The sequence below is a fragment of the Perca flavescens genome, chromosome 4 (genome assembly GCF_004354835.1).
Source record: "Perca flavescens isolate YP-PL-M2 chromosome 4, PFLA_1.0, whole genome shotgun sequence".
Taxonomy (NCBI): Eukaryota; Metazoa; Chordata; class Actinopteri; order Perciformes; family Percidae; genus Perca; species Perca flavescens.
The window spans coordinates 24818419-24832052 of record NC_041334.1 but is presented as its reverse complement, the minus strand read 5'-3'; the positions used below and the strand labels follow the sequence as shown (position 1 = coordinate 24832052).

The 13634-nt window shown below is 43.5% G+C and overlaps 1 protein-coding gene across 2 annotated transcripts in view; it reads right to left on the bottom strand.

Moving 5' to 3' along the window:
• The window catches only part of celsr2 (cadherin, EGF LAG seven-pass G-type receptor 2), a 66864-nt gene extending 57459 nt beyond the window's left edge, over window positions 1–9405 (bottom strand). For both annotated transcript variants that reach the window (XM_028575257.1, XM_028575258.1), the window contains exon 1: window positions 5614–9405. In XM_028575257.1, the coding sequence (XP_028431058.1) occupies window positions 5614–9154 (3541 nt within the window). In that variant the 5' untranslated portion in view covers window positions 9155–9405. The remainder of the gene's footprint in view (window positions 1–5613) is intronic.
• Between the last annotated feature and the right edge of the window lie 4229 nt (window positions 9406–13634).

The window sequence follows — 13634 nt, the reverse complement described above, 5'->3', positions numbered from 1 at the left end:
AGCTCCAGACAGAGCCCAGTCCCATTGTCTGCTGGGATGGCGAGGACAATGCAGGACAACGCTGAGATATATGCAAGCACCACAAGACCTCACCCCAGCGATGCACCAGCCCTAATCCCAAACACGATTTCCCCTCCTTACACATAGATGATGTCATTCTCCCCTCCTCACCCGCACCCTCACCCCAACTCAGCTCCTCCGGACCTTCAATGCAACCAAGCGTAGAGGAGCGAGGCCCGCAGGAGGAAGTTCTGCTGAAGAGAAAGAGGGCGGTAGACAGAAATGGGATACCCTCTCTGAGCGCATCTGTCACAAATCAAAGAGCTTAAAGACGACACTATCATATCACCATGAGCTTTAACTCTCGGGCGCCTTCAAAACAGAGGGCCTCTGACATCTGTCTCATGCAAGATTAGACTTTATCCTTCATATGGAAAGTTTCTATCTGCAGTCAGGTGTCGGCTGACTTGCTGCGTGTCCTGTAAAAATGCTTGCAGAGTGAAAGCAGCCGGCAGGACAGGTCAGTGTGTCCCGGAGCATTACAGGTCCAAAGAAAGCCTTACATGCTTCACTGGCAAGACGGAGAGGGGGACAGTTCCTCTTTAGAACTTTATGTGCCTCCCCTCCCCCCCCCAATCTTCACTCCACAAAAGAGACCTTACCCCTCGTCCCCACCCACAAGGAATTTCTCAGGCATTGCTAGGTTCACCATGACAACTGGGTGCTTAACAAAGCATTTCTCTTAGGCATTCTTCCTTTCACAGGGCAGAGAGGGGGGGGCAACAGTCAAAGGAGTGAGAGACAGAGACGGGTGGGGGGTGGTGGTAGGGGGGGGGGGAAGCTTGAAATGATGGGAGGGAACAGTGGAGGTTGCAGGGGTGAGAGCTATAGACCTGGGTAGATAGGAGAAAAATGGGGAATGGTGACACGCAAACAAAAAGAGGGAAAGAGAAACAGGATCAAGGTGATAGGTGATGTTAAAGAGAAGAGAAACAGTGCTACAAACATTCCAAGCAAGCCTGCATGTGTGACTAACGCCATCCAGGGAGGCACGAAGAATGAAAGGAGCGCATTTCGGATGTCTCCAGTCACACAAAACATGGGCAAGTGTTTGCAGGCTGTGACTTTGAATCCTATGAATCATCCATAAGGTAAACAGAAATGCATCAACCATTAAAAACACAGAAATCCAAGGTGCGCTCCGCTTGAGTGAAATAATTATATGATGGTGAGCAGGAAAGCAATCAGAGTGGTCCAGCTGTTGGAGGCCACACACACACACACACACACACACACACACACACACACACACACACACACACACACACACACACACACACACACACACACACACACACACACACACACACACACACACACACACACACACACACACACACACACACTGTGCAGCTTGATGGGCTAGTGTTACAGAAGACAAACCCCTGAGAAACTCCCTCCACAGACAGCTTAAAGCCTTAATAGATTATAATGAAATTACGCTGGCTGCAAATGTCTTGGCTCTTACTTATACGATATGTGATGGAACAGAGAGCCTCCATTAAAATTCCAGTCTTGTAGCATAATCTTGTGCAAGGATGGCAAAGGGCAGGGGGCAAAGGGGGTCTAAGACAACATAAAAACACATTCAACTACAAAGAACACGGCATCTATACTGTATCTGATTGAAAAAAAATAAGCATTTAAATATTTAAAAGATATTGAAGCACCAAATAATCTTCAAGAAACCAAAAACTTGATACATATAAATGTATTCATTGTTTGCCCCAGTTAGTTGGGCTGAATGCCAACATGTTTGGCTCAGACAAGTTTGACAACGAAGTAGTTTAACCCTAGAGCATCCAGACACTCCAGACCCACGCTTGAAACTTAAAAGTGTCTCTCTCCACCCTCCCCACAGTGACCAGAGCCAGAAAATATCTGCTGTCCACCATGTAATTTGAGCATCTCTACAACCTGCAGTGTGATGTGAGCTGAATCAAACTGCCATCATTAGTTGTGGAGGCGTGTTTGTCTGTTAAATCTCTACACTGGCATTTGCAAAGTAAGCATGCAGGGCATGGTATTGGCTTGGATTTGAACTCTGATTAAAACAAGGACTAAGTGTCCTCATGGCATAGCTGTAATAATGTATATATTGTATATTTGTCACACAGGAGGTTCAAATGTAAATGTTTAACTCATACAGAGTCATTTTATCATGCAAGAAATGCACAGGAATTGACAGTACAAGAAATGTACAGGAATTGACACATTAATGGTGACAACAAAAAAGGCAACAAATTTGCCTCATGTTCAAACTAAAAAGCATAATAACATGTTACAAAATGAGGGATAATGAAGGATTGGCTATAGTTTCTATACTGAAATTAACAGGGTTTTGAGGATGAAAGAAAAGCAGGGGAAAAAATCTTTGCCATCAAATGCAAACAACTATTTATGCAGGCTCACACTTGCCTGGGAACAGTAGATCAGCCCCTGAGTATGTCAACACTGGTCTGACAGATCCCAGGATACAGATGCAGCAAATCTAATCCCTCAGACGACATCCAGCCTCTCAATCCTGCAGTGTGACCACAATTCTCTTCATAGCACAGAAGTGACACACAACGAATATTATCATCACATATGTTTGTTTTGTTCTCAACATGTTAGAAACGCAAGCTAGAATTCAACAGATCCCTAAAATCTGGAATTGGTTTCAGTGCAACCCAAATTAATGAACATATGAGTTAATCATTCCTCTTCCTCACACTGAGTACAGAGGCAGGCCTAACGCCCGCACACCAAATCTGACTCCTTAACATAATTAAATGGTTATAATCACTAATTTATGCCAGAGCACACAGCTGATACACAATAAGACAGCAGGATCTCCAGGTTATGTGATTGTCAGATATGTTTTGAAATGCCTGCTTATGGTTTTGAATGGTTATAGTGCCACACTGAATAGCATTATTCTCTGTTAAAGGATGATTTTATTGAACTTGTTTAGGGGAAAAACATTTATATATTCTATTAATTACAGATTATATGTTTAGATTATTATCTTATTTATCAACATGCTTTGTTGCAAAGATCATTTTACTCTTTTTTCTTTTAGTTTTGAACAGAGTATAAACATTTGAGTCAATTTTACTCAGAATGTGCTGCTTTAAATATAGTTCATCTACACTACTTAACTCAGTTATATTTGCACCTCAGGTAGCTTGATGGTAAGCCTTTATCTTTATGGTGTATTTGATGTTAGTGTGGGGTTGATCTTTTAGATACTGACTATACATTACTGCTCAAATAAACTAAAGGGGGTTCCTGTAAAGTAACTCCTGAAGAGTTCAGCATGAAGTACACACTGAAAGGCTGTACAGAGAATTATTTTTAAGTGAAACTTGCCAGTTAGACTAGACATTCATACCACTAACAGACCATCAATATTTTGACCTTATTTTGCTTTTCCGTACTCTTTAGATTACCCAGGTTATTAAAATGTCTGTGGGTCGCTGCAATAACAGTACCAAGCTTATGTTATATGTTGAAGATGTTGATATAGTATTTCAATGAGTATTACGGGTTAACAGATTACATACTTTTATTGATGCAAAGTAATTACAAAATAAGTCATTTAAATACTTTAAAATATAGTTACTTGTGGGATTTTTGGGATGATAATCTTAGTGAAAGTGAATAATTGTACATCATACTTTAACATTTTTTTTAAACCAAAGTGAGGTCCAATTGTATCTTAAAATTAATTACTGTAAGTCAAGGAGTTGGGGCAATACAGTGGATCAGCCTAGATTCCTGAATTCAACTGTAAGAAATTCATCATAATCTGTGGATTATTTAAATGTTACCTTCCCAAAACTACTGCATAGGTCACACTTTCAACTTGAAGCAAAGTGGCGCTACATTTGAATCGTTGCATCCATTTCAGTTTAAAGAGCAGTGCTCAGAACGATGTTAATCAAAGTCCAACAACATACAAAAGAGCCCATCAAAAATCGTCCATCATAAGGGGCCTCTTAAACGGCAGCATAAAGAGAAAGATAATGGGAAGACTTGGGAGGTCCCTGGAGGGAGAAGGCTTTGAAAATTGGGGTCAGCAGCATCTATTGGAGGAGCTCATCTGCCTACCCCATCTCCTCCTCCAACACCCCGTCTAAAGGCGTTCCTGCTCTGTTACAGTAAAACTGTACTTTCCAACATGTTCCCAGTTTACACAACTGCAACTTAACCCTCCACCCCTTCCCCCTCTGTGCTCCTGCCTCCCTCCATTGCCCTCTGTCTCCTGCAGGGGTGCTGACACATAAACCCCAGCAGGTGCGGGGCGAGCTGGGGAGACACAGCCTCTAATTGGTCCTTGGTGGAGTCACAGCTGTTGCCCCCAACCACGGCGTGGTATGAGCTGTAGCGCCTGCCCTTGAATCGACAGCTCACTATTGTTCTCCAGAGAGCCAAAGCTCAGCTCCAATCCATTATAACCACAACCCACTCAAACCATACAGTATGTGCTATTCAGTGTCAACTCATCAACAAATTCAAAATCACTTCCACGGTCTCATTCAGTCAAATTAAAGAAATCCCAAGCTTTCTTCCACCATTAATCCTCACCGTTCTTGTTAAGTATCTCATTTCATCTTAAACTAATCTCTTAATAATGTTCCCTGGTTCTTTTTCCCTCTCTCTCTCTCTCAGGTTGTACCAAGGTCAAAGAGAAGGCAGAATTACAGCTGATCATACTGCATCAAATAAGCTTCAACAGAGGGTAACAACAACCCTGTATTGTTGGATCTAAACCCTTTTCACACTTATAGTGTAAGTCCAAAACAGTAGACCAAACGGTGATTTGCATCTCAACCAACTCTTGTTGTCTTTAAATACAAAATCAAGCCAGCATCCTCAGCCTTAAACACTCTTAAGCTGGGAACGCTGACTGCCTTTTTGTCAGTTAAGAACAAGGAAAAAAAACAATATGACACAGAACATCAAATCTTAATTCAGACTTCAAACAAGCTATAGAAATAGACCATAATTAAATGAGGTATTTCGTTGTTCGTGGGAGGATGGGTACGATGGGCAATTATGGGGCATGATCAGTCTATCCACTGGTGTGGATCCTACAGACATGCTCAGACAAACAGCTATTTAAATCTCCACAATAGACGGCGCTAAATCAGGCTTCCTCAATGAGGGGTCCAAAAAATGTCAGAAGCTCCCCCTACATTAAGCAAAGGAAGCAATTTAACTCACAGACTTGAAATGCTTAAATACATCTTTGTGACTTGGCGCTAAAAGTGATTTTTGTCAGAGGGGGAAGAAGTGGAATAGCTTACAAATATCCTGCAGTGAATATTAATCCTCCTTCATGAATATTTCTATTATAGGAAAATCACTTAGGAACACTGAAGCCAAGAAAGACATACTTAAGTCATCATCACTTCCATTATCCGGTGAAGTGAAGCGAAAATGTAAATGAAGAGACAGGACATGTTAATGGAAATAGGGTAGGACTACACCTTCTCCTCTCATTGCACTGTGTGTCACTCACTGGGTGGAGTCTGCAATTACAAAGGAGGTATCTAACAGTCTCACCTGACACTGAGATCCTCATGGAGGCCTCCAGGGGCCGGTTGTTATCCAGGGCCTGGCTCAGCTGGATCTCTCCTGTGCTTTGGTTCAGGAGGACTAAGTTCAGCTCATTTCCCACCTCGAAGCTGTAGTGGAGCTGATCCGAGATGTCGGGGTCGTGTGCGGGGATGCGTCCGATCACTCCAGCGGGGAAGCTGCTTGATTTGTCCGTCACGTAGTTGTTGAAGATGATCTGGAAGTTTTTGAGCATAGGCACGTTGTCGTTCTTGTCAACAAGTTTGATGTGGATTGTGGCGCGGCTGACCAGAGGGGCGGAGGTGGCCTGGACCACAATAACATACTCAGATCTTGTCTCGTAGTCCAGGTCTATTAATGCAGTCAGTTCTCCAGAGAAGATGTCCAGCTGGAACACCTCTGGGATGTTTCCCTCCACTATCTGGTACATAATCTGTGCATTACTGCCTTCATCTGGATCTGTGGCTAATATGTGTGCAACCACAAGGCCTATGGGGCTGTTCTCCTCCACCATGATGTCAAACTCATCTTTCTCGAACACAGGGGGGTTGTCATTAACATCTAGGATTGTTACTTGGATGTTTACTGGGGTTTTCAGAGCTGGAACGCCTTTATCTACAGCGAAAGCCTGCAGGCTGTAAACGGGAACATTTTCTCTGTCTAATCTGCGCAGTGTGCGAACAATGCCGGAGGTGGATTCAATTATGAAATCTCCATCGCCGTCCTCCCCGCCCTGGAAGGTGTAGAAGACGCGTCCGTTTAGTCCAGAGTCTCTATCAGTGGCAGAAACCTGGACCACGCTGGTGAACACCGGCACATCCTCCATGACCGTGCCGACATAGTGGTCTCTGAGGAAGCGGGGGGAGTTGTCGTTGACGTCATTCACCAGAATCTCCAGGTATGTGGTATCAGACTTCTGTGGGATGCCGTTATCCCGAGCAGTGATGGCTAGCGTATAGGAAACCTGGTCCTCATAGTCCAGCTCCATCTGTGTGGTGACAGCTCCTGTGTCGGGGTCGATGTCAAACTGAGGGATGCTGTCGTCCATAAAGTAGGTAATGCGTGCATTTTCACCTGTATCTTCGTCTGTGGCACTTATTACAACAACAGTGGTGCCGACAGGCCTGTCCTCGTTGATGTTGACGGTGTAATGTGAGCTCTGAAACACGGGCCGGTGCGTGTTGGCGTCAGTGACGTTAACAAACACTTTAGCGGTGTCAAGGCGTGTACCATCACTTGCAGTGACAGTGAGGGCGTACTGGCGTTCTAGTTTGTAGTCCAAAGGCAGCGCCAGAGTAATGAGCCCCCCTCCGCTCTGACTCGTGATGGAGAATCTGTTACGGGTGTTTCCGCTGGATATCTGATAGGTCACCACACTGTTGATGTCCTGGTCCACAGCTGAGACTGTCACAACGCTGGTCCCCACGGCTGCATCCTCATTCAGTCGCATGTAATACGCCTTCTGAGTGAACTCTGGGTTGTTGTCGTTGACGTCTAGAATTGTCATGCTGATGCTGGCTGAGGAGGACATGACAGGGTAGCCGTGATCTCGGGCCTCCACTCCAAAGTTGTAAAAATCAACACTTTCCCTGTCCAGCTCGGCTGCCACTACAATCCATCCCGTGCTGTTGTTGATGCTGAAGGGGAAATTTGGCGTGGTTTCAGTGAGGAGATACTCCAGCCTGGAGTTGTCGCCAGAGTCTGCGTCCACGGCTTGGATGTGAATGATGGAGTAGCCCAACGGCACGTTCTCCAGCACGGTGGCCTGGAACGGGGTGCTGACAAAAATGGGAGCGTTGTCGTTAACATCCAGCACCTGCACCGTAACCAGGCCACTGATGTTGGAGAGCGGAGGGCGTCCTCCATCCTGAGCTCGGATTCTTATAGTGTATTCTTTGTTCGCCTCATAATCCAGTTGGCTCACCAGGTCCATTTTACCTGTCTGAGCATCAATATAAAACTGCCCCCTGGTGTTCCCACTCATGATGCTGAAGTGAACGACGGCGTTGCTCCCTCTGTCCTGATCGGTGGCGGTGACCTGCAGGATCTCTTTGTTAGGGGCCATGTCCTCTGGCACCTGGACCACATAGCGTTTCTCACTGAACTGGGGAGCATTATCATTGTCATCCTCAACCACAATGTGAACAGTAGCTGTGGCGCTGCGGGGCCCGGGGTCCCGACCTTGGTCATTTGCCTCGACTAACAGCATATAGGCTTCCACCTGCTCTCTGTCTACCAGACCTTTGGTGCGGATTACACCAGACCTCGAATCAATCTCAAACACATCGTTGGACCCGTTACTGTTGATGATGCGGTACAGTATGTTACCATTAACAGGTGCGTCCCCATCTGTGGCCCTCACGGTTAACACCTCATAGCCTATTTCTAGATTCTCCCTGATGCTTTCCTTGTAGTCCTGCTGCTCAAACACAGGGTCGTGATCATTACTGTCACTCACTGTGATGGTGAGGGTGGCCATGGCTGTACGTCGGGGCGCGCCATGGTCGACTGCGGTCACACGGAACACATGGGTGTCTTTTGTCTCCCGGTCCAGCACCTCTACTGTGGACACGGCACCGTTGGCCGGATCCACAGCAAAGAGATTGTTGGAGCGGCTATCAAAAAGAGCTTCTATAAAATACTCCAGCCTGCCTGCCTCCCCCTCATCCACATCCACTGCTTTCAAAACAACAACCGGCGTCCCAGCTGGCTTATTCTCTGCCACAGACACTTGGTACATTGGAGGTTTAAACTGGGGGCTGCTGTTGATGCTTCTCCGCCTCCTGCTCACAATCCCTGAATCAGACTGAGCTGCCTTTTCTAACAGCTTCCCTAGGTGGCCCTGCCTAAAGGGGCCCTGCCCCACACGCCAGTGGATGGAGATAGGGTTGACTTCAGCATTCAGTCCATTTCCTGTGAGTACATCACAGAGCAGGTCTAGCTCCAGGAGTGTGTCCTTCCTCCAGCACAGCGTCTCAGACACAAACAAGTCCCCCTCAGAGAAGTAAAAGTCCCGACTGTTGGTGACTTTGCAGCGGATCGGGGCTCCAGGTAGCAGCCCCCCCACTGCAAATAAAGCAGAGCCTGCTTGGTGGCACTCTGAGCGGTGGTGGCTGTGGGTACTAAACAAACTGAGGACCTCCATGTCCCATTGAGGTTTTCTTATACGCTTGTTTGAACAGTTCCTACCGTGAACATGCACGTCATACTGGCTGGTGAGGAGGTGGCTGTAGCCGGAGTCCGTGCAGTCCGCCACAGTGAACACGGTGAAGGGGTTGGAGCGCAGCATGGGGCACTTTATCGAGTCCGAAACAAACACAATGCCAGCCGCCGCGTCAGTCTCCAGAAACCGCTCTGTGAATTTGGGAGCGAGTACCTCATCCAAAGTACACCGTGCGCCCCGCTCCACGCCGGCCACCACCGTCCTTGGCCCCGCATCCTCACTGATGTGAACGGTGTAACAATGCACCAGCGCAACCAGTTCACACCACCAGAAAATCAACAACAAATCCCATTTAACGAAGTGCATCGCTCCTTAGTTTGTGTTCAGCCGGGGCTCCGAGTGGGAATATCTGCAGCTCCTTATTCCTTTAAACTTTCCGCCTGTGAGTTTCCCTTTGTTGCAGAAGAGCCATGCTCTCGGCGGTCGCACTTCTCTCCGGTCACTCAGACTGATTTTAAGAGGTAAACCTGCAGTAACCTTGGCCGGAGCGACTCACTCACACACACACTCACTCACACACGGCGGCAACGACAACAGCAGCAGCAGCACCTCCGCTCCGTCCGCGCAACTCTGCTTGAATGGTGAAAATGGCTCTAGCTCCCCTTGCGCCTCGAGGCTCCTCATTATCATAAACCTGTGTGTGTGTGTGTGTGTGTGTGTGTGTGTGTGTGTGTGTGTGTGTGTGTGTGAGAGAGAGAGAGAAATAGCTCTATTATCTGGGTCTAAGGACTTGACAAAAACCCTTCCACTGGAGATAAATAACTTAAAAGATTCATTCATTAACAGAAAACAACAGAAACTAGACTTCCATTAGAAAACCTGTAGTTTACTTGAGAACATTGTATCTAATTATCTTGGGAATTGTTTTTTTTGTCATGTTTGAATGCTTCAACTTACAGGCAGTGTTATATTTACATTAGTTTGGTTTCATTTAGGTTTTTGATAGTCTAAGAGTACCTCAGTTCAAATGGAGTTCTTGTGGCACATAACCACCCCAAAACACATATAGGCTACACAGATTCACCTTTATCCACCACTCACCGCCACAAAAAGGTTTACTCATTAACTGGCAGACATTCCTCAAATTTTAGGTGTTGAAGTTGTTCTTTCACTGGAGGTCCGTTTGATTAGTAATCTATCAAAAGAGGACAAAGCAAATTTAGGCTAAAATCAAACCAATTTAATGAATTTGTTGTTGATGTGTTCGGTTTTCCCGTAGGTTTTTATTTATTCATGGCTTTGTCCATTTCATCCAGATCCTGATTCAAAAATGGATAATAAAAATAAAAGTATAATCTAAATAGAAATGTACACTGGTGGATCACAAACGTTATTTTAGCCATGACACTTTAGGGGTCTCTCTCTCTCTCTCTCTCTCTCTCTCAGGATCTTTTAATTTATGAGAAAAGTACCAAATTACAACTATTAGGCTATACACATAGAATAAAACATATAACTGCATTTGGACTGGGTACAGACCAGTGAAATCTTTGATTAAAAACTGTAAAACTTGGAGCTCAGCTGATGTCCTGAACGTCACTGACACCTAGTGGACAACAGCAGCCACACAGTTTGAGAAGAGGTTTCTAAGGTCATTATTAGTGCTGCTCATTACCTCACTACAATAGTTCCATGACATTTGCGTTTAAAGAAATGCAAATGCATGTTGTGTTGCCAGATAATATTCACTAGCAGATGGATTTTGCCTAATAACTATAATAATAATTGGATTTCTATAGCGCCTTTCAGGGGACCCCAAGGACGCTTTACATGAAGGCAAAACCGGTAACACACAAACAGAACGAACAAAACAAAATAAATAAATGGATTTAGTGGTGTCAAAGTTGTCAAGGATAGATGTTGACTTTTTCCTTTTTTTATGACCACTTTAAGGACTTCATAATCATCTTGGATTAACTGAACTGACTGAATTGAGGTTCATTTTTTTACCTCAAAAACATCTTTCAAAGAGGAAGAAAAATTAGCTGTCTGACATATATATATATATATATATATATATATATATATATATATATATATATATATATATATATTAATTAATTATATAAAATATAGGTTATGAAATTATATTATTTAATTAATTATATATATATAATTTTATAATAAAATATATGTTAAATAAATTATAGTGGCATGGGTGCCTGGGTAGCTCACTTGGTAGAGCGTGCGCCCAGATACAGAGGTTCCGTCCTCGACCCAAAGTAAAAGTATTACCATTAAAATAGTCAAAAGTAAAAGTACCTTACAGAATGGTACATTTCAAATTAATCTACATTATTGGTTTATAATATTAATGCATAAGTGTGTACTTTAACTTTGCAGCTGGTAAAGGTGAGGCAAATTTAAATGATATATCGTTACTACTGTGCGGTTTAGCTTGAGCCATTATACCTGCTGAACATTGTTAGCATTGTCGTTGTGAGCATGTTGCCATGCTAGTATTAGCATTTACCTCGTTACAGCCATTGACATATATAAAAGAGGTTACAGCCTCAAAGAGTAGCCAAGCATGATTGTAGACTTTCGTTTAAACTCCATCAGTCTGAAAAATACATGACGCTGAAGTTAGCTTCCGAGTCGCAGCTTCCGATTCGGCGGTTAAGGGGAAATTTAAGGGAAACTTAAAGCTGAATTTCAGCAGGGAAAGTCCTCCGTTTTTTGAACCCCTTACTGTACTGAAAGCGCGTTAGTTATTAAGGTAAATTATGTGTCTAAAACACACTTTTAGATTTGTGAAAGCTTTATTGTCTTTATGAGAACGCTATAAAGTGAGATATCAGTTTGTTTGTTTTTTTCCAAATGTAGGCTAGTCCACATATTAGACCAGGTCCACATCTAAAACCACTGTACCTTGACTTGTCAAATCTGGACTAAATTATCCCAGAGAGGCTAAAGATTCTTCAAAACACAGTTTCAGATTTGTGAGTCCAGATCCAAAAGCACAATTTATAATTTAGTCCAGATTTGACAAGTCTAGTATAGTGGTTTTGGATCTGGACCTGGTCTTATGTGGTCTACATTTGAAAAAAAACCTGAAATCTCCCTTTATTGAGTTCTCATAATTACAATAAAGCTTTCACAAATCTAAAAGTGTGTTTTAGACATGATTAATAATAATTTACCTTAATAAATAACATGCTTTCAATACAGTAAGGGGTTAAAAAAAGGGAGGATCAGTCACTCAGCAATATAAGTTCTGTTGCCCTGCTGAATCAGACGCTGTGAATCGGAAGCTAACTTCAGCTTTAAGTTTCCCCTTATCCGCCGAATCGGAAGCCAACTTCAGCTTAGAGAAAAATACAGTATTGTGTATTACACATTTATAATAAACGTTAACGTTATAAAACATTTAAATGTACACACTAGATAAGACATCTACACTAGTAGAATACATTTTAGATAGCTTATTAATGTACGGTACTATATTACCTCTGCCAAGGAGGTTATGTTTTCGGCTCCTGTCTGTCTGTCAGCAGATTTATGGAAACACTACTGGCACGATTTTCATAAACTCAGTGGAAGTGAAAGTGGTGCAGCTCCTTGGTATGGGCCAACATCTATATTATGTCTTTGTGGGCCAAGGAAGAAAATTCATTGGGCATTTGTGCTGCATTCATGTGGTGTTGGAATAATCTGAAATAAGGAGTTCCCGACTGGGAAAATTCCCTGCATTGACATTGTCAGATAGGGCATGTCTTGGTGGATCCGAGTGCCCTTTTGCTACATTATAGTGTGTTATAAGCAATTTATTAAATTATTATATTCTGCTTATAAATGTATAATAAGGGGACTATAAGTAAAGTATTACCACCTGACTACCGGTGTTTGCAATGGTAATGTAGTTCATTATTTTGTCAACTATCCTTGCACAGTGCCTCACCTCAATAAGAAATGAATAAAAGAATTAGAGCAGCTTTTTACTGTTTTTATTGTTGCTGGAGGCTCTAATACAATATGAATCATAAGCTTTACAAAATAAAACAAAACAAAAATACAACAAAAAGATTCCCCTCCTAAAATGGAAACAGTCAAAGGTTTCCACTGAGACACAAACTGACAAACTGTGACCCCCAACAAAGACATAGTAGGTGAGGAGAGAGAAAAGTTGAATAAGCTGAACACAGGGGAGGCAAACTGTCATGTTATACAGTGTGTGTGTGTGTGTGCGTGTGCGTGTGCGTGTGCGTGTGCGTGTGTGTGTGTGTGTGGTGATGGGGGTGGGGTGGGTTGACACGTGGGTGTAATCACCCGGTGATTATAACAGTCCATCCCCATGTTTGATAAGTCTACATTTCCACTCAGCCCCACACAGGCTGACATGCATGAGGACAGAGTGGAATAAAGAGTAAAAACCTAACACAAACCAAAGGCCGCCCTGCTGTTCACACCGTTTACCCAGAAGAAGGTTATATACCAACATTAATAATTTTATACAAATATATCAGGGGGGCGGGTGTCATAAACAAAAGTAGGGGCTTGAAATAAATTTGATGAACATAATAATGACAGCCCCGTCGAGCCTACATCACCTACAGCACAGCCTGTGCCCGTTTCCTCGACACAGAGGAAGAGCCGGGCCAAAATCGCTCGTTTTAAACTGACCGAAGATACATCAGCTGTGAGAACATCAGGGATTATTACTACGATGACCCTCACACTGTAAGATTATCATTAACCGTGGTAATACTATCATTATATTCATTACATTGGAGAGAAGAGAGAAGATAGGGGTGAAGCGAGACAGAGGGAGCGTGAGTGAATGGCT